The sequence below is a fragment of the Boleophthalmus pectinirostris genome, unplaced genomic scaffold (assembly GCF_026225935.1).
Source record: "Boleophthalmus pectinirostris isolate CB_2022bp ecotype Guang Dong unplaced genomic scaffold, ASM2622593v1 HiC_scaffold_16, whole genome shotgun sequence".
Taxonomy (NCBI): domain Eukaryota; kingdom Metazoa; phylum Chordata; class Actinopteri; order Gobiiformes; family Gobiidae; genus Boleophthalmus; species Boleophthalmus pectinirostris.
Genome location: NW_026571095.1, coordinates 2,409,208 through 2,428,931, shown reverse-complemented (window position 1 = coordinate 2,428,931; position 19,724 = coordinate 2,409,208). Strand labels below are relative to the sequence as shown.

Here is a 19,724-nt window from a genome sequence, read left to right as displayed (position 1 = left end):
TTTTGTTTAATATACATTTATTGAAACAACCGCAAGCACAGCCAAACTTTTACTTTATCTTAGACTTCTTAGACTTCTTTCACTGATTCAAAAGGGAAATGATTTGAACACAGTAGCTCACACATCACAATATATTATAATAACAAAGACCAAAAAAATAAATGGTAATAATAAATTCAATAAGAAGCAAACATAAAGAGAGTGGTGAACAATAAGGCATAATTATATAAATGTATAGGTTCTAAGAGATCTTGTAAGGGCTTAAAATGACACGTGCACAGCAAGTCACAGCAACAAATGTGGAAGTATTTATGCAGAAGTGAATTTTGACACTAAATTTATTTCCCAGTCTATTTTGGTTAACTATTAGTGGTTTTCCGATTGGAGAATGTGATGCTGTCACACTGCACAAAATTCCCTATTGATTATATTGCACTTTAATATGAAACATCTAAAAGGTGATTTAACAAATGTTTAACCTCGATTATTGATTAGACTCAAGAAGTCACTGTGTTAGAACCAAAATCTACATTTGAACAGTATTCATTTTAGCTGCTCTCATCTGTATTAAATATTATTGGCCTATAGAATTTTGTGATGTCATCTGAAACCAGCAGTACAACGCAGATCAAGACTGCATGTGATAGTCTGGATAGAGGAACAGAGTCGAGATGAGGGGAAAATTTGAAAAATATTTACAAAAGGGTACAAAGTTAAAAACAGGCATGGCAAAACCTGCACTTACACACAGCACCTTTTTTTCCAACAAAGGTGAGGCTGGCTCCTTTTATTAAGGTTTTGCGTCTATGTCACAAAAGCACGTGACCTGGTGTTTATGCCGCCATGTTGGACGTCAAACTATCCATCTGGAACAACGTGTAGTATTTGTGTGCGATAAAATTTGAACTGAATAACAACGGTTTTGACCTGTGTTGCTATTGGATGTTTTGGCCGGAGTCAATCTGCTAAAGAAGGAGGCCAAAGTATCGTTCTATCGGATCCCGATAAAAAAAGAGGGATGGAGCCACCGAGTGCAGTCGTCTGTACAGTCAACATTTCATTTCAGGTGAGGGACCATCTCCACACAACAAAGAACAACAAAGAAGGGATTTACAGTAAATGAAATGATATACCGTATTTTCCGGGCTATTAGACGCACTCTTAAGTCTCCAGCTCCATCAAAAAACAACTGCGTGCCCCGCAATCCAGAGCGCCCTATACACGAATCCACTCGGGTGTCCCAGCACGACTTCAGTGAACTACAAAGCCGCACCACCCGCAGCGCACACAAACACACACGAAGCAGACAGCGACCGCACAGCGAAACACTCATCAATCCACGCCGACGAGGAACGGAATGGAGGAACGAACCGAAAAAGCGAGTGCAATGTGCCACTTCTAGACACAACTGAACAACTGAGTCACTGCGAACACGCCGACAATCCAGTGGTCCCAGACAGCACCTCCCTACACGCCACAACTGAACAAAGCCCAGAGTCACCGTGAACGAACAAACAAACAAAACCACTCACCCATCACACTGTTGTGTTTCCTTTAAAGTCCGGTGTGTTTTATTTGTGAAAAAAGTTCAAAAATAGACCATTTAATGACAATGCGCCTTATAATGCAGAGCACCTAACAGCCCGAAAAATACGGTATACCAAAACTATTTTTCTCGTCGGTGTACCGGCGCGGAATCCACCCCCACTCACCCACCGTCCTCACTTTCGCCGGCAAGGAATCCTCCCCCCACCCACCCTGGCCCTCTATTTCCACTGTCCCGGGGTCGCGCCGGCTCTGATTTTGACCCCCATTCTACTCACCCTGGCTGTTATCAGGAACAAACGTGATGGCTTGGTGATCAACAAAGATCTCATCCTGCTACAAAATATTTATAAGCTTCTAACTCCGTGTAGCTTTTCAGTTCTTAGTTGGTGTAGGACGATGTCGAATGAATGAAGTTGTTGTAAATAACTGAATACTAAAGGTCGAGCACAGAGCGAGCGTTGATTACACTGACAAAGCTAGGGTGACCATATTTCCGTTTGTGAAAACCCGGACACCTTACGGGGGGTGGGAGGTGGGGCCTCGACATTGAGCTACTCTCACCTCGCCACCTGTGCACATGGCCTCCCACTTGTCCCGACCGAGACAGAAACCGGAGAACTTCTTGTCCAAGTCATTGTTAAATGTGCATTTGCGCTTCGGCATGTTGCAAACTGACTGACTGTGTCTGCTCGCTCCTTCTGAGTGCACAGAGAGCTACAAGAGCCGCTCAATTCAATGTCCCCAATGAACCGTAATGAAAACCTGGACTTTTCCATCACTTAAAAAAAACAAACCCGGACGCCCAGGACAGGACGCAAAATACGGACATGTCCAGGGAAAAACGGATGTTTGGTCACCCTAGACAAAGTGCTCCATCGGAATTAGATCGGGATCTATTCCACAACCCAGGAGGACGACTTCAGCTTTATACCTCTCTGATGACGGCTGATCTAACGAGCTGGTGATTTTGGACAGTTTTATGTCGTTTGCGCTGTTTAAAGTCGCCATGATTAGACTGAAATAAACTGAATAATTCCAATCTTGACCTCCAGCATGGACGCCAAAACATTAAATTACATGACTGCCACGACACACGCAAATCCTTAATAGGCCACCTCCTCTAACTGGATGAGCTCATCTGTTCAAACAATTTACATCCAATATTTAAAAAGTTTGATATCAAAAACAGTGCACTAGATATTCAATTACATCAAGTACAAAAACATATCTCTTTATGAAATTAGCAGTGTTTAGTATTTTTAAATGAATAACAAAATAGAAAAGTTAAAAATATCTGTGCTCACCTCCTCTTAATAAAATGGTTGCCTGCCCCGGAACCTTCTTAAGGTGCTCCGGCTGCCAGGGGACTCTTTTGGCCGGAACACGTGAGGGAGACAACAAAAGTAGGTAAGTACAATTCATTTCCCACAATGACTTAAATGAAATAAACTTATTTTACTCCTTTCATTTTCTTTTACAGATCACCTTACTGCACAACAATTTTCCAATCAATATTCAATAAACATTTTAAAACTTTGCTTGCTTCCATCATGACTATCACCTGTTAGCTGGCACAAAGCTTCTGTAAAAGACTAGCTACCAGTGTTGGGAAGGTTACTTTAAAAATGTAATCCCCTACAGATTACAGATTACATATCCCAAAATGTAGTTTGTAACATAATCCATTAAATTACTTAAAGTGAGTAACGTAATCTGAATACTTTGGATTACTTGATTTGCTGTAGAGAAGCAAAGACGAGCAAATCGTTACATAAGATGTTTTGTCTGTTAAAAGAAAATAAAAAGCCCAGACTTTACTGAACCGTATTAAAAATATTATTGATAGAAGAGGAGGAGACACATCCACGCAACATGGTTTAGTCCTGTTTTAGTCCTGGTTTTTGGTCCTGGTTTAGTCCTGGTTTGGTCCTGTTTTAGTCCTGGTTTAGACCTGGTTTAGATCTAGTTTAGACCTGCTTTTAGTCCTGTTTTAGTCCTGTTTTAGTCCTGTTTTAGTCCTGGTTTAGTCCTGTTTTGGTCCTGGTTTAGTCCAGTTTTAGTCCTGTTTTAGTCCTGGTTTAGTCCTAGTATAGTCCTGTTTTAGTCCTGTTTTGGTCCTGGTTTAGTCCTGGTATAGTCCTGTTTCCTGGTCCTGGTTTAGTCCTGGTTTTAGTCCTGGTTTAGTCCTGTTTTAGACCTGGTTTAGACCTGGTTTAGATCTAGTTTAGATCTAGTTTAGACCTGCTTTTAGTCCTGTTTTAGTCCTGTTTTGGTCCGGGTTTAGTCCTGGTATAGTCCTGTTTTAGTCCTGTTTTGGTCCTGTTTTGGTCCTGGTTTAGTCGTGGTTTTAGACCGGTTTTAGACCTGGTTTAGACCTGGTTTAGATCGAGTTTAGATCTAGTTTAGACCTGCTTTTAGTCCTGTTTTAGTCCTGGTATAGTCCTGTTTTAGTCCTGTTTTAGTCTGGTTTTAGTCCTGGTTATAGACCTGGTTTAGTCCTGGTTTTAGTCCTGGTTTTAGACCTAGTTTAGACCTGGTTTAGTTTCCAGGAATGAGTGGAATTACCAGGAAAAAAAAAAAAGGGGGAGGGGGTAAAGCCCAAAATGTGAAAACAGGAAAATCCCTCTGTGTAATCCATTTATTTCAACAAAGTAACTGTAATCCAATTACTCACTGAAACAGTAACTGTAACTGAATAAAGTTACTCATAATTTGTACTTTGATTACGTAACTCCAGTACATGTAATCTGTTACTCCCCAACACTGCTAGCTACATTACACTGCATAATGTATCTGATGTATACAGTTTGAAAGGAAGCAAATATTAACTGACAAAACAATGTCCTCTGTGAAAAACATTTAAATATCCTGTATATTTGTGATCGATTAGTGTCAATCTGATGTCTTCATGTGTTGGAAATATGCACTGTTAACTGAATCACAAACCTTATCTCAATAAAAAATGAAGTGAATTACTCAAACTGATGTCTCTGTTTTGAAAAAAATGCCAATTTTGTTTTTCATGACCATCGTCTACATCAGAGTATTATCAGTGAATAAAATATGTCGGATTTTATCAAGGAGGAATGGAATCGTATTTTGACAGCAGTAAAACAAATTTGGCTTTTGAAAACACTACTTTACAAAGAGTCAACTGCAGGCATCCAATGACTCTTTAAAATGGCATTTATCTGATGTTTTTACCTCCAAATCATAAAAATGATCACACATTCAGTTACAAAAGTTATCCTAAACTCTGAACTCTAATCCTCCTGACTAGACCACATTAGTGCTCACTCATCATCTCAGACACAGCCCACTTGAAGGACAGTATTAAAACAGAACAGAGGGACAGATAATACTCCCTACAACTGTACAACAACTCACCTAATGCACCAGACTATAGAGACTATGTATATTTGTCATTCTGATGTCTTCACATGTTGGAAATTTGAATCACAAACCTTATCTCAACAGCAACTGAAGAGAATGACTAAATCTGACTTACTAAATCTGTCTCTTTTCTGAAAAAATAACAAAAAGTATTTAGTTTTTGTGACCATCTTCTACATTATAGAGTATTATCAGTAAATAAAATACCTGTTGGATTTTATCAAGGAGGGATGGAATCATATTTTGATAGCAGTAAATCAAATTTGACTTTTGAAAACACTGTAAAAAGACTAAACTGCAATCATCCAGTTACTGTTTAAAATGGCATTTATATGATGTTTTTACCCCCAAATCATAAAAATGATCACACATTCAATTAAAAAAGTTATCCTAAACTCTAAACTCTGATCCTCCTGACTAGCCCACATTAGTGCTCACTCATCTCAAGTATTAAATCAAAACTCCCAGAGACCACAAGACATTTATATGTTTGGAATTATTGTGGTAAGTCTGTAACCTCCTCAAATGCAACCGAAAGCATTTCACAATTCCAGCTCAAACAATCATCCGAAACTCCTCCCGTGCTTATTCGAAAGACGCCGAGTTCTCATGTGGTCTCAGTGTTCACTTTAAAATGTCTCCCTTTTTGATTTTTGTTCTCAGTGATAAAATACAGAGATGATATGCCAGAACATTAAAAGAAGCGCACTATAAAAGCTGACTTCTGAACATTTACCTTTGTTTATCTGAATGTAGTCCATATTTGACACTTTTATAACATAAGTACGCAAGTGATAAGTGATTTTTCCTCCTTATTTTTACTACTTTCTATATTTTATCTGCATACAGAAGACATCAAATATATGGAATTATGTAGTTATCATTTTCTTTGGCTTAAATTGAGGATTTGAATCTAAAAATAAATATAAGTCTGTTCTTAAAGCACACAGTTTGAGATGTTGACATTTTATTATATTATTTTTATTAGATTCTGTGTGTTGTTTTATTGTTTTTAATTTGTTCTGTAGCACTTCTGTAGCTCTACAATAAATAAAGTTGCAGTCGCAGTTGTATAAAAAATAAAAATAGATAAGATAATACTCCCTACAGCTGTACAACAACTCACACTTATGTAACAGATAATACTCCCTACAACTATACAACATCAGAACCCTTATGTAACAGATAATACTCCCTACAACTGCACAAAAACTCACCCACTGCACCAGATAACAGAAGGAACGGATAATATTCCCTACAACTGTACAACTTCAGAACCCTTATGTAACAGATAATACTCCCTACAACTGTACAACAACTCACCCTTATGTAACATATAATACTCCCTACAACTGTACAACAACAACTCACTTATGTAACAGATAATACTCCCTACAACTGTACAACATCAGAACCCTTAACTAACAGACAATACTCCCTACAACTGTACAACAACTCACATTTATGTAACAGATAATACTCCCTACAACTGTACAACAACTCACCCTTATGTAACAGATAATACTCCCGACAACTGTACAACAACTCACATTTATGTAACAGATAATACTCCCTACATCTGTACAACATCAGAACCCTTATGTAACAGATAATACTCCCTGCAATTGTATATCAGAACTCTTAAATAAATATACACACTAACAATGTAGCTTGAAAAGTGGAGATGCTGGGAGTCAAACCCACAACCCAGAGGTGATAATAATAACTATGTATGTGCAATGCCTTAAACCACTACGCCACCAGTGAGCAGTTACCACATTTTTCTCGTGGACAGTCAATTTTACACAGGAAATTATAGTGACGTTAAAGGAAATTAACGTTTCATATAGGCTTTGTTTGTCTAATGATTTTAATCTTCTGAGACGCGCCACAGTGAACGAGCTCTAAGACACAACGCTTCAGGAACAGCCATCCATGTCATCGCCGTATTTTGACGTTATTACTTTGTCTGGAATGTTTCACAGTATGGTATTAAACCTTTCTATCGTCATGGAAACCAAACATGACAAAGCTCCAGTGGAAATCTGTGGAGAGGCAACCCCGCTCACAGTCAGAATTTCTGTTTTGTTTTGTTTTTTTTAGGTATTTTTGCACTATAAAACCACTTTAATTGAATAAATGTAAGGTTGAGCTATTTAATGTCCAGTGTTGGGGTGTAACAGATTACATGTACTGGAGTTACATAATCAGAGTACAAATTATGAGTAACTGTATTCAGTTACAGTTACTGTTTCAGTGAGTGGTAATTGGATTACAGTTACTTTGTTGAAATAAATGGATTCCATGGCGGTATTTTCCTGTTTTCACATTATTTTTATTTTAATTAATTAATTTATTTTTTCAGTAATTCCACTCATTGCTGGAAACTAAACCAGGTCTAAACCAGGTCTAAACCAGGACTAAAACCAGGTCTAAGTTAGATCTAAACCAGGTCTAAACTAGATCTAAACCAGGACTAAAACCAGGTCTAAACTAGATTTAAGACAGGACTAAATCCAGGTCTAAACTAGATCTAAACCAGGACTAAACCAGGACTAAAACATGACTAAAATCAGGGCTAAACTAGATCTAAACCAGGACTAAACCAGGACTAAAACAGGATTTAACAGGATTTAACAGGACTAAATCATGCTGCGCGGACGTGTCTCCTCCTCTTCTATTAATAATATTTTTAATACGGTTAAGTATCCTCGTCTTTGCTTCTCTACAGGAAATCAAGTAATCCAAAGTATTCAGATTACGTTACTCACTTTAAGTAATTTAATGGATTATGTTACAAACTAAATTTTGGGGTATGTAATCTGTAATCTGTAGGGGAATACATTTTAAAAGTAACCTTCCCAACACTGTTAATGTCACACTGTGGAACATTCCCGCCGTAGAAACACATAGTTACACAATGTACCTTTAACATATCAGGCATAGTTACGGAGATTGTAAAGAAAGTAAAGAAAAGTTAATTCATAATTCCATATATCTTACTTTATATATTTGATGTCTTCTGTGTGCATATAAAATGTAGAAAATAGTAAAAATAATCAAAAAAAACAAACCAAAACAATGAATAGACTTGGGTTTTAAGGAAGGAACTTAACATTTTTGGCGTAGTTTGCAAAACAATGGTAGTTTTCTCACAATGGAATTTGGCTTTAGGATAACAGGCTGTCTGTCACATAATAGCAACTTAAAAAAAATAAACACAGGAAGGAAACTAGTTGCTGGGAAAAGCCAAATAAACATTGCACCAGGTGGGTAGAATTAGCCTATAAAAGCTTCAGTTGTCATGGGTGTCATAAACAAAGGTTGTACGTAGCAGTGTTGTCACAATACTAACATTTCAAACTCAATTTCAGTATTAAACTTGTAAACTTGACTCAGTACTGATTCCCATACCTTGATGATAATTAAAACAACAACAACAACAAAACTCTTAAGGCCACCACACACTATAGGCGAGTTTCATTGTTCACAAAAGCGCGCGTTGCATGCTGGGAATTATTTTGGTCGGCGGCAATAAACACTAATTCAACATGACAGACGGAGCGAGAAAGCACGTAAAGGGTATTGATCCCGGTTATTTATCCACTCTAACGGCAGAGGACCCAAGACCATTTGACCAGAAATTGGTCATAAGCATCGATGGAGCCAAATCACCCTTTTCAACCCCTACAGTTACAGTACATACAGTCTCAATGTGTTGTTGAACTTGTTGGAGTCCACGGTTTGTTAGGATCTTCTACGTTTGCTCTGCGAATGTTTGAAAGCCGTTTAATTCACCGTTAGTGTGTTTTTTCACTCAAAATACGAAAAAGACATTTTCCTTCTTCCGTGCTTCTATTTGTGCATCCGATAATGCAGCAGGAATTTACCATTATCGGGGATAAATACGCGAGGTTACGTACTGTGTTTGACCGCTATCGTGTTTCTTGCCTCCAACCAAAATATTTCCCAGCATGCAACGCAGGCTTTTAATAACAATGACGTCAGCTGAAACTCGCCTATAGGAGAATTTGCCTGATTTAGACTGTGATTTGTTTCTCCCTGACTTCAGGAAACGCAACCCGACTTTGTACTCAAACTGGGTAAATAGTGAAAATAATAAGGTGGCTTTATTTTTCACGTCTCATCAAGATGTACATTTAAACTGCAGGATCTCATCTACAGAAATTGTCCTCACCAAATTATGACACCCAGTCCACAAAACAGTGCTATCAATTCAGTTTAAAGTGTTCTTTGAAAGTAGAAAGGTGAGAGTAGTTCCTAATGTGCGTCTGTTTACATCCACACAGCGCACGGATCGAGATGAAGCTGCAGATTAACCATAGTGGCTCTACTTCCTGTGGACTTTATCGCCAATCTTTTATGCTTTAAAAATCCTGGATCTGAAGTTTAGCACCACATTTCACAAATAATATTAACACAGTTTTGGCTTGTATCTAAACTAGAAGTGCAGAGTTCTGATCTCTGAACACTTAAGAGTCTCAGAGCGAGTTGGTTTTACTCGAGGCAGGAAACAGCTGATGGAGGTGCATTCACAACTTTAAGCTTGTGGTGCACAGCCGTATCCTGCTGCACTCTTTGCAACCTCTGTCTGTGGTCTGTGGTGAGCACCTTTTGTCGCCCGTTTAAAAAGAGTGAAAAATCCTGTAGTGTGTGGTGTCCTTTAGACAATAGAATATTATTTTCAACATTAAATAAAAGTATTTTCTGTTATATTACCATGTGGTCTTATCTGTGTATCCCTCAGTTGTCCAGGTTGTCTTATAGTTATACTATAATTCTAAAGCTGTGTAGGAAAGGTTCAGTTCTCTCTTGTGAATGTGACTTTTTTGTGTCGAGATCTGTTCAGTTAGTATCAGATTTTTTAAAATACTTTTGACAACGCTAATAGTTTGTGACATGGACTGTCTTATGAGCAGTTTTCTCCTATGCCCCTTGTGACAATGAACAGGCCCTTTGTTACTTGACTTCTTATCATCACAACTGAACACAACACAAAATTAATGTACATTATATTTATACTTTATTATCAGTAAATAAAAGATCTATTGGATTTTATCAAGGAGAAATGGAATCATATTTTGATAGCAGTAAAACAAATTTAGCTTTTGAAAACACGGCTGTAAAAAGAGTAAACTGCAAGCATCCAATAAGTTTTTAAAATTACATTTATCTGTTTTTTTTTTTTTAAATCCCAAAATAAAAAAAACGATCACACATTCAGTTTCAAAAGTTATCCTAAACTCTGAACTCTAATCCTCCTGACTAGCCCACATTAGTGCTCACTCATCATCTCAGACACAGCCCACTTGAAGTATTAAAACAGAACAGAGGGACAGATAATACTCCCTACAACTGTACAGCAACTCACCCATTCTACCAGACTCTAGAGGGACAGATAATACTCCCTACAAATGTACAACTCACCCAAAGCATCAGACTATAGAGACTATATATATTTGTGATCTATTTATGTCATTCTGATGTCTTCACATGTTGGAAATTTGAATCACAAACTTTATCTCAATAACAACTGAAGAGAATTACTAAATCTGATGTCTCTTCTGAAAAAATACCAAAAAGTATTTAGTTTTTGTGACCATCTTCTACATTAAAGAGTATTATCATATTTTGATAGCAGTAAAACAAATTTAGATTTTGAAAACACTGCTGTAAAAAGTGTCAACTGCAAGCATCCAATTAGTTTTTAAAATGGCATTTATCTGTTCAAAATCATAAAAACTATCACGAGTTTGTGACTGTGGACTGTCTTTTGAGCAGTTGTTTCCATTGCCCTTTGTGACAATGAACAGGCCCTTTGTTACTTGTCTTCTTATCATCACAACTGAACACAACATAAAATTAAAGTACATTATGCTTATACTTTACTTCTTTTGAATTACAGTAGCACTTTGCACAAAATAGCCTAGATAAGTGATTTATGTGTGTGTTTTTATACAGTATTTTAAGCATGAGTTCCAGTAGCGCTCTCATTTCCTACATTCCTGTGGTCTGTGATGCTGTGACACAGATGCATATCCACATATACTGTTAACCAGTGAATCACAATAGAAAGCAAAATATAGTTAGTTGTTCTAACTAAATGTACATGTTTCCTACTGTGTGTTTTTCTTCAGGGAAATGTGTCTAAGTATGTTTGGTATTTTGCTTTTGTATTTTGCCTGGGTATACTGTAGAAACACTTAAGATATTCTGGCAAAGTGATGACTAATAAAAAAAAGTGTTCGAGAAAAAAAAAGTCAGAGAAGAGAAGCAGCCCATATCGATTCTAGTGTCAAGGTTTACATGTGTAAATGTGTTTATTACATTTGTAAAGGCCAGAATGGAAGAATACATGTGCTTATTGTATGACCCAGGGGGTGTGATTCTAAGTGAAAGCACTGCTCTGTTAGAAGCTCTGTTCTTGAAGTTAAACTTTTAATCTGATCTTTTAATCTTTTTTTTTTTTTTTTTGACCAGAAAGAGCTGACTTGGTTGAAACTACAGCAGGTGAGCTGACTTGTGTGCTTAAACTAATCTCCCACACATAAAATTAGTCACTCTCACCTTTTAGTTGAAAGTCAATCTCCTAAACAGGATCATGAATGCTCATATGGATCACAGGCTCCTGAAACAAACAAAATACAATGTTTTTTTTTTTTTTTTTTGTCTGTGTTTGCAAATGTGTGCATTATGTCACCATGGTAACTGCTGAATATTCCACCAATAGAGATGCATATAGAACACCCCCAGCCTGATGTCACTGCAAAGTATAAAAAGAGTCGCAGATACTGTGCATGGATTTATTTGTATAAGGACATATTTATCCAAATGGACAAAAGACGCCACCTGTTTGTCTCCATGGAGATGTTACAAAATGGAATTTTAGTTATTATTTCTGCACTGGTGCAATTACAGAATTTTTATTGCTCAAAAATACTTCAAAAAATCATTCTTACACAGAGCACAATCACCTCTCCATAGATCTGACTTGTAATTTAGCCCATAACGTGACCTGAATAGATTTTAAACTGCCCATAATACACTATGTTGTAATGTTGTTTCCTCATCATAAACAGACCTGGAGTTGAATTATTTTTTTCATTCACACATGTTTAACACACAAACCCTGCATATTTATGTTAGGAGTTCTTCTTTCAAACAGAAAACAACTTGTGATGTCATGTGGTATTACAGGAAGTCCTCCACTGTGTTTTTAAACTCCATACACCTTCATTAGAATCATCTGGATCATTTCAGCCCTGAAATCCCAATCTCTACTGAGTCTACTGTAAAAGGATCTATTATCTTGAAAACTACTGCTGCATGACATCACAAGGTGGAACAGAGCATTTTGAACTTTAACAAAGGATTACTCAAACATGTGTGGATGAAGCAAAACACAACTCCAGGTATGTTTTTGAGTTGGTCACAACATTCTAACATGGCTCAAAGATCATAAAAGTCAAGTTTGTGTAATATAGCACCTTTAATAACAACAGAAAGGTTTAATGCCATACTGTGGAACTTTCCAACCAAAGCCTTGCAGATGAGCATGTGGCGGACCCTCTTCCTCCTTTATGTACTGAGATTATTCGACCAACAAGACAGTGCATGATTTAGTGCTCACCAACACCGGCACAGACAATAGCAGCACTAATATAATTCATTGGCATCTAAACAAGAGTGGTGTGAACGCCATTGTTTAAAAGGACAGCTCATTGTAGCGAGCGCGTGTCACGCTGAGACGGATACACAAGTCTCAGACACTGGGGTGAAGGAAATGGCTAAATAGCTCTGTTTGAATTCACCAAAACAAAAGAAAAGAGCCCATTACTGCCTGTCTGTGTGGGAAAGAAGACAGGGTCAAAAGGGCAACCTTGTCTTGTCCCCTTCCTTTGAAACACGACCACCACTTAGTACAATGTGGACAAAGGGGCAAGGGGGACCGTGTCGTGTAAAGTGGATAGAAGTTGTATTCTTTGTTAGAAGCTTGTTAGAGAAATTTGAAGAGCAATATTGAGGAATTGTTGAAATATTGATACTTTCCCGCAACACCACACTGTATGTCTATGGATGGAACGTTCAGCAGTTACCATGGTGACACAATACACACATAAGCAAACACTGTCAAAAAAGTTTAAAGATTGTCTGAAAACTCAAGAAAATATGAATACTAAATGCTAGTGTTCACAGTTTTGTTAACGAGTTTCATTTTCACCAAAAATATTGTAATTTTATGTGTGAGAGAATTATTTAACAGCACAAATACCTGTTGTAACTAAGCTACTACATCAGTTCTTCCTGGTCAGATTGTGTTCAAACAAAGTGCAGATTTAGCATCACACCCCCAGTGAATATTGATATCATATGTAGGCCCCGTTCATACTAGTACATATTCGAGTTGTTTTTGTTGTGGATGCAGTGTTTGTTCACACTAATCCGATTGAAAACGGCTCCAGAGGTGGAACGATCTGGTGCCTCCAGCTCCCACGAATTCATCTGAGTACAGATCTGATCCAGCACTGTGTGGACACCTGAAAACACTGATACTCTGATGTAGGTTTATGCGCCGCAAAGTAATTCACTGCCAAAACACTAAGACTAGAATATATATCCATTCATATATACGGTCTCTGTGTACGACCTGCAGATGTATAATCTCTGAAAAGTTTAACATCTCCAACAAGACAGAAGCACAGAACAGACTCACCAACAACAGAACACCCCTCTGTCACAGAAAGAACACTCATATTCCACTGAATTCTTTTTAAGTCCGACAGAAGCTGAACCACATCAGTGACACAATAGTGAGCTGTTTTTTTAGTGCTTAGTTTAGGTAAATGAGCCATGTGGTTTTAAGTTTTGTTTCTGTAAAACGTAAACAAATATGCTCAAAGCTGTGTGGATAGGGAAGACTTGCGGACACAGAGATGACGTGTTTGGATGCAAATTGTTTCTGATACGATGATACGGTGATTCATTTCAGTGTAAACGTATCCTTAGTTACACTTAGAACATACACCATGAAAGTGAGAGTGGATGGCTGTTGGCTAGTGCAATATTTGAGAGTCTGAAAAAACACACGGACAAACAAAACAAAATATAAATACAAAACATGGCATGATCATGTTTTTCCTTCACTAAAACATCATATATATATTTTCATGTTTTGATTTATCTAGAGTTTTAGAGTTGTTTCCTTCTCAAAAGCTGAAACTGGACTTCCGGTCAATATGTCATAATAACAAAGCATTAGATTTACTGTATATTGCTCCTTTTCAGATACCCAGAGCACTTTAAACAACTCTAGTTTACTGCTGGTAAACTAGTGAAGCCACAGCTGCCCTGGCGTAGACTAATAGCTGACAATCTGCACCATCAGCCCCTACAACCACCAACACTCACGCGTACACCGCTTTCACAGTAGGCAAGGTGGGTGAAGTGTTTTGCCCAAGTACACAACAAAAGAATGCACTAGAGTCAATGCTGCCCCACCTGGAATTCCAAGCGGTCTCCCATCCAGGCACTAACCAGACCCAACCCTGCTTATCTTCCAGGATCAGACGAGAACTGGCATTTATATTTTAAATGTCACGAGACTCATTGTTTGGATTAGATTAAATACTTTCGCTTGGATTTTGTCATATTTGTAATGCTTTAAAGTCCAGTCCTGCTTCTAAACACGTTTCAATCATAAATCATACAAGTGCAATCAGAAATATCAACCTGGTCCCCATGAGGCGTCGGTGGGTCAGTTCATCAGCACAGAAGCAGTTTATGAGGAGTCCAGCCCATATGACATGATCGTTATATCCACAATGTAATGTGTGTATCTGTACAGGCCCATGAACATTTGTGTGATATTGGTCACACATGAGAATGTCTGTGTTTACTAGTGTGGAACCAAAATGTCATTTTTCATGCGTATATGTTAGTTGTGTGACTGTAGATCAGTGTGTTGTGTATCACCAAAAAAAACAAGAAATGGAAATTATTTTGGTCCCAATTAGAATTTTAACGGCAAACACTGAAAGAGAAAGGAACTGTTAGAAGTAGTGATTATCTCAAACTATTAATATTTTACTATAAAAATGCATAGAATTATAAATAGATAATATTTTTCTGAGATTTTGAGACACTCCTGTTGCTCGAGCTTGATCCTTCGCAGAGTTATGACCAAAAACGCATATTTGACCTTGGTTACCTTGACCTTCAAATGACCTTGACCGGTTTCAACCTGTAACATCCAGTGTGCCCCGGTTATGTGTGTGCCAACTTGTGTGATGATTGGGTGAATATTTTAGGCTGCAGATGATTCAGAAATTGCCAATATTCCGACCGTTCAATTGACCAGTGTGACCTCAAATGACCTCGGATCGTCAGCAAACTTTTTTGCGGCACGGGCATGGGGGCTTGACCCACGTACCAAATTTGGTGACAATCGGTCCCATAAATAGTGAAATTATCGCGGGTGGACAGACACACACACACACACACACACAGGGTGAATACAAAACCTGGTCAACCCTTCAAGGACCCATGGATGTATTAAAATAACTGGATAGGGTGTTGCTGCTTGTAGCTGCCTTGTGTTGACGTAGTGACACTCACTGCAACTACAGTGAAAAAAAATCCCATAGGCCGAGAGAAGATTTTTCTCATAGAGCGCAAGATAATCACAAAGTGCTCCTGTTCGGCTGAAAGGGACCTACAACTTTCAATAATATCAGATTTTGTGGCGATTTTTATCTATTTTTAGATCATCCACTTTTTCTCAGCTCAAAATCCTTCAGTTGTCTTAAAAAATGCTTTATAATTGTTAGCTCCGGCTTCGCTCTGCTCCGCTCTAGCTCCTCTCGCTCTGATTGGTCAAAGCGATCACATGATACACAAGACCGCGCTCTGTGCGTTCGCATGCATTTGCGTGTGCCCACGGGAGAAAAGAGCACTACTGCGCATCCTCGGTCGGCCCACAGCCACTGGAAGCACCTCGCCGTGCTAAAGGCGAATCTGGGATCATGCACCGTTGAGCTCTGCCCATTGACTTGAATGGGCGGCCATCTTGGAACCCCGGGGCTTGCGAGGACCAGGTAAAAATGCTAATGCTAATGTGTACTTAAAAGGTATGTAACTTTTCTGGGGTCCGCCACCTGCTTGTCTCCATGGAGATTTAATGGCTTTGTTTCATCTATTTATTTATTTAACCTTTATTTTTCCATGGAATGTGCACCAGTATGTCATGACTCTTGCTATCTTTCTTCATGTGAAACAAGCAGTTAATACTACTAGGTCAAGTTACACCCATGATGACATAAATGATAAACATGTTTAATGCCGTACTGTGGAATATTCCAGACAAAACAATAACATCTCCAAGAGGAAGCAGGTCCCCACCAGAAAAGTTGGATTGTGCCCCATTAAATATTGAAAAAATGCAGATCGTTTTATCCACCCAGTTCATCTTTAAAGTGATTTTACATTAATATTGGAATAATATTTTGAATACTAATCAGAGTTATCTCCTCCGGTCTCTTTTTGATAAAACGCTTGGATGGCCTTCCGCTGCTGACATGCCAACAGACTACACCCATGTCCAATTCATCTCCCACACCTGCCTCACTTTATCAGGCAAAAATGTTCATGCCGATAAGAGCTGTCATCCCAGGAAGTATCACACACACTGAAAAACGCACTTTAAATATCTCTATAAAAGAATTATTACTGCAGCGTGTCCAAACAGATGATCAATTCTAGCCAAAGTGGAATCAAGTCACGTGCAGAGTAGAAAGTATTGTCACAGGGCCTGCAAATGTGCTTTTGAACAAAATGTGTCTTGCCCCAGTACAGACATATGGTATAAGCAGCGCTTGAAGAATTCAACTGTGCACTGTCTTCAGCTCATTAAAAAGCGTTTTACTGACTTTTTTGAAACAGTCTAGACCAGGGGTGTCAAACTCATTTTGGTCCGAGGGCCATATCCAACCTACTTTGATCCCAGAGGTGCAGGATCAGAAAACTCATGTCATATAAACCCCAAAAATAACAATAAGTTCAAATATTTGTGCAGAGAAACGTAAATCTATTCCAGAAACCTTTTTAATTGATGAACTGTTTCTTTTGCAAAATATTATAACAGGGGTGGGCAAACTACGGCCCGGGGGCCATATGCGGCCCTCTAATCTTTTGAATCTGGCCCACCGAACTTGAATAATAGTAAAAATAATAAAAATTTCCAGTGTTTTACGAGTAATGTCAATAAATAGTAAATACCGTGGGACTTGAAAGACAGATATTTTGTTGTAATGCTTTGTAATGATTTTCAATTATGGGATATTTCAATAACATGGGATATATTTTCTACATATCCCATGTTTTTTTTTTTCTCTTATGAGGTGGATTACCAAAAAACTCCATCCATCTGCTCCTGGTCCGGCCCTTCCATCAAATTTTAGAACCTTTTGTGGCCCACGAGTCAAAAAGTTTACCCACCCCTGTATTATAATATTATGAACAACCTGAAACTTTAAGAAAAATGCAATTTCAACACAAAGTTTTAACTTTAACTTGTATGTAAATAGGAATAAGTCCATCTTTTTTTTTTTTTTTTAAATCCTGCACTCGGCTCCACTTTTCTCATTTTGGCATTTTGCTGATGAGGGTGTCACGGTCAACAGTCAAAACAATCGTCCTTTAAGAGCGTTTGGAAAGAGACAAGTTTTCATTTGTGTTGCTCTGGTGGGAGGGGCCACGTACAGAGACGCTGGAGACGTTGCTATGCTAAGAACCGCAGAAAATTACCAATATTTTAATAGAAAATATCATTAAAATATTTTAGTAGAAAATCAGCCGAGGGCCAGATTAAAGGTCTTGGAGGGCCGGATCCAGCCCCCGGGCCGTATGTTTGACACACCTGGTCTAATTATTATTTTATTCTATTTATTTATTTATTTTATTATTTTTAATTTGTTATTAATATTAGCAGTAGTATATTTATTATCATTCTGTTATTATTATATTGTATGACACTACTCTTTTTTTTTTTTTCTTTTTTTCTTGAGTGATTTTATAAATTATGTTTTATCTGCATAAAAAAAAAAAAAAAAAAAAAAAAAAAGTGTTTACTTGTGTTGTTTGAATGACATATAATGACATGTCTGGTTGCACATGAATAAAAACATATGAAACCGAAAAAGCCTTTTATTGCCCATTAATCAGGAAGTGCATGTTAGCATACTAGTTGTTGTGGAAAAAAGTTGCGAAAAGTGCTTAAACGTAAACTCATCACAGTGAGTAATGAGGATTTTCAGAATGCGTAAGGTGAGGGTGGAGTAACTTTACTAAACCCCCGAACCCTGGTTTTAAGAGTAGACTCTAGACCAGGGGTGGGCAACTTTTTGACTCGTGGGCCACAAATGGTTTGTAAATTTTACAGAAGGGTAATCCACCTCATAAGAAAAAAAAAACAAAAAAAATGCGATATGATAGAAAACATATCCCATGTTACTGAAATATTCCGTCATTGAAAATCATTACAACAAAATATGTGTCTTTCAAGTCCCACGGTATTTACACTTTATTGAAATTACTTGTAAAACACTATTATTATTTTTACAATTATTCAAGTTTGGTAGGCCGGATTAAAAAGATTAGAGGACCGCATATGGCCCCTGGGCCGTAGTTTGCCCATCCCTGCTCTAGACCCACCTGTTTAACTTTTGACTGAAATTTTATACTTTTACTTGTTTTTATCAATACATATTTTATTATATTTATTCATGTGTGTGAGTGTGTGTGTGTGTGTGTGTGTGTGAGTGTGTGTGTGTTGTTTGGTTGTGGGGGCTGGGAGGGTAGGTGGGTGGAAGGAAATGTGGGATTGTTTTTAATCACTGTAAAGCACTTTATGTTACTTTTCTTGTAATAATCTCTGTTAATAAATAAAGTTTGACTGATTGATTAAACTTTGGACAAGTGCAAACTGCTTAAATTGATCTAGTTGTTTTTTCACATTTTTAAGACAATAAAATTCATGTATAGTTCCTTTTAATATAATAAAAATGCACTTACCACATTGAGGATTATATAATGTCCATGAATGTAGCAATGAAGTTAGGTAATCCTGATACTGCGCTTGCTTTTCCAAGTATTTTTTCGCAAATCCATGTCTTCCTCCCCTTTAAATATTTTGCATATTTTAAAACAAACTTTGCAAAGTCTCGCCACAAGATCCTACTTTGTAAAGTGCTCATCGAACTTTGACTGTTTTCTGTGCCACATTATCTTAAGTACTTGTGCAAAGAGGAGGAACTTTTATAGAACATTAAATATTCTCTGAAAATACTGAAATTCTTGGTAAGGAAGCGATTCCTTGAATTTCTCTTGGAGCTGGCCCGAGGCTGTCAGGTGATCTCATTGTTAGAGCGGTGACTTTACATGCCAAGTCAAGCTGTTAGTGAGAGATCATTTTATTTCATCATTGTTGTTTTGGATAATTTATTGAACGGTAATAAAAAATAGTCTGTGACATTTATGCTTGGGTTCATTTATGTGCGGTAAAAATTCCACCCACTTTGCAGCAGCTTGATTCATGGTTTGAATTAAAGCTGAATTACAACTGAGCTCATTTATTTTCTTATGATTTTTTCTCAATGTGTTTCACGTTAAAGTTTATTATGACTCTGCCTAAATATTTAATATGCAAGACATGTTAAAGGTGCACTGTGTGACTTTTCTGGTGGAGAGTTCACCGCTTGTTTGTCTCC

At 37.6% G+C, this 19,724-nt stretch overlaps 1 protein-coding gene across 1 annotated transcript in view; it reads right to left on the bottom strand.

Annotated features, from left to right (window-relative positions):
* thoc1 (THO complex 1) overlaps positions 1 to 19,194 on the bottom strand; it is a 65,099-nt gene extending 45,905 nt beyond the window's left edge. Inside the window, 1 exon segment of the mRNA XM_020935599.2 lies at positions 19,030 to 19,194. Within this exon segment, the coding sequence (XP_020791258.2) occupies positions 19,030 to 19,034 (5 nt within the window). The 5' untranslated portion in view covers positions 19,035 to 19,194.
* Positions 19,195 to 19,724: the final 530 nt, after the last annotated feature.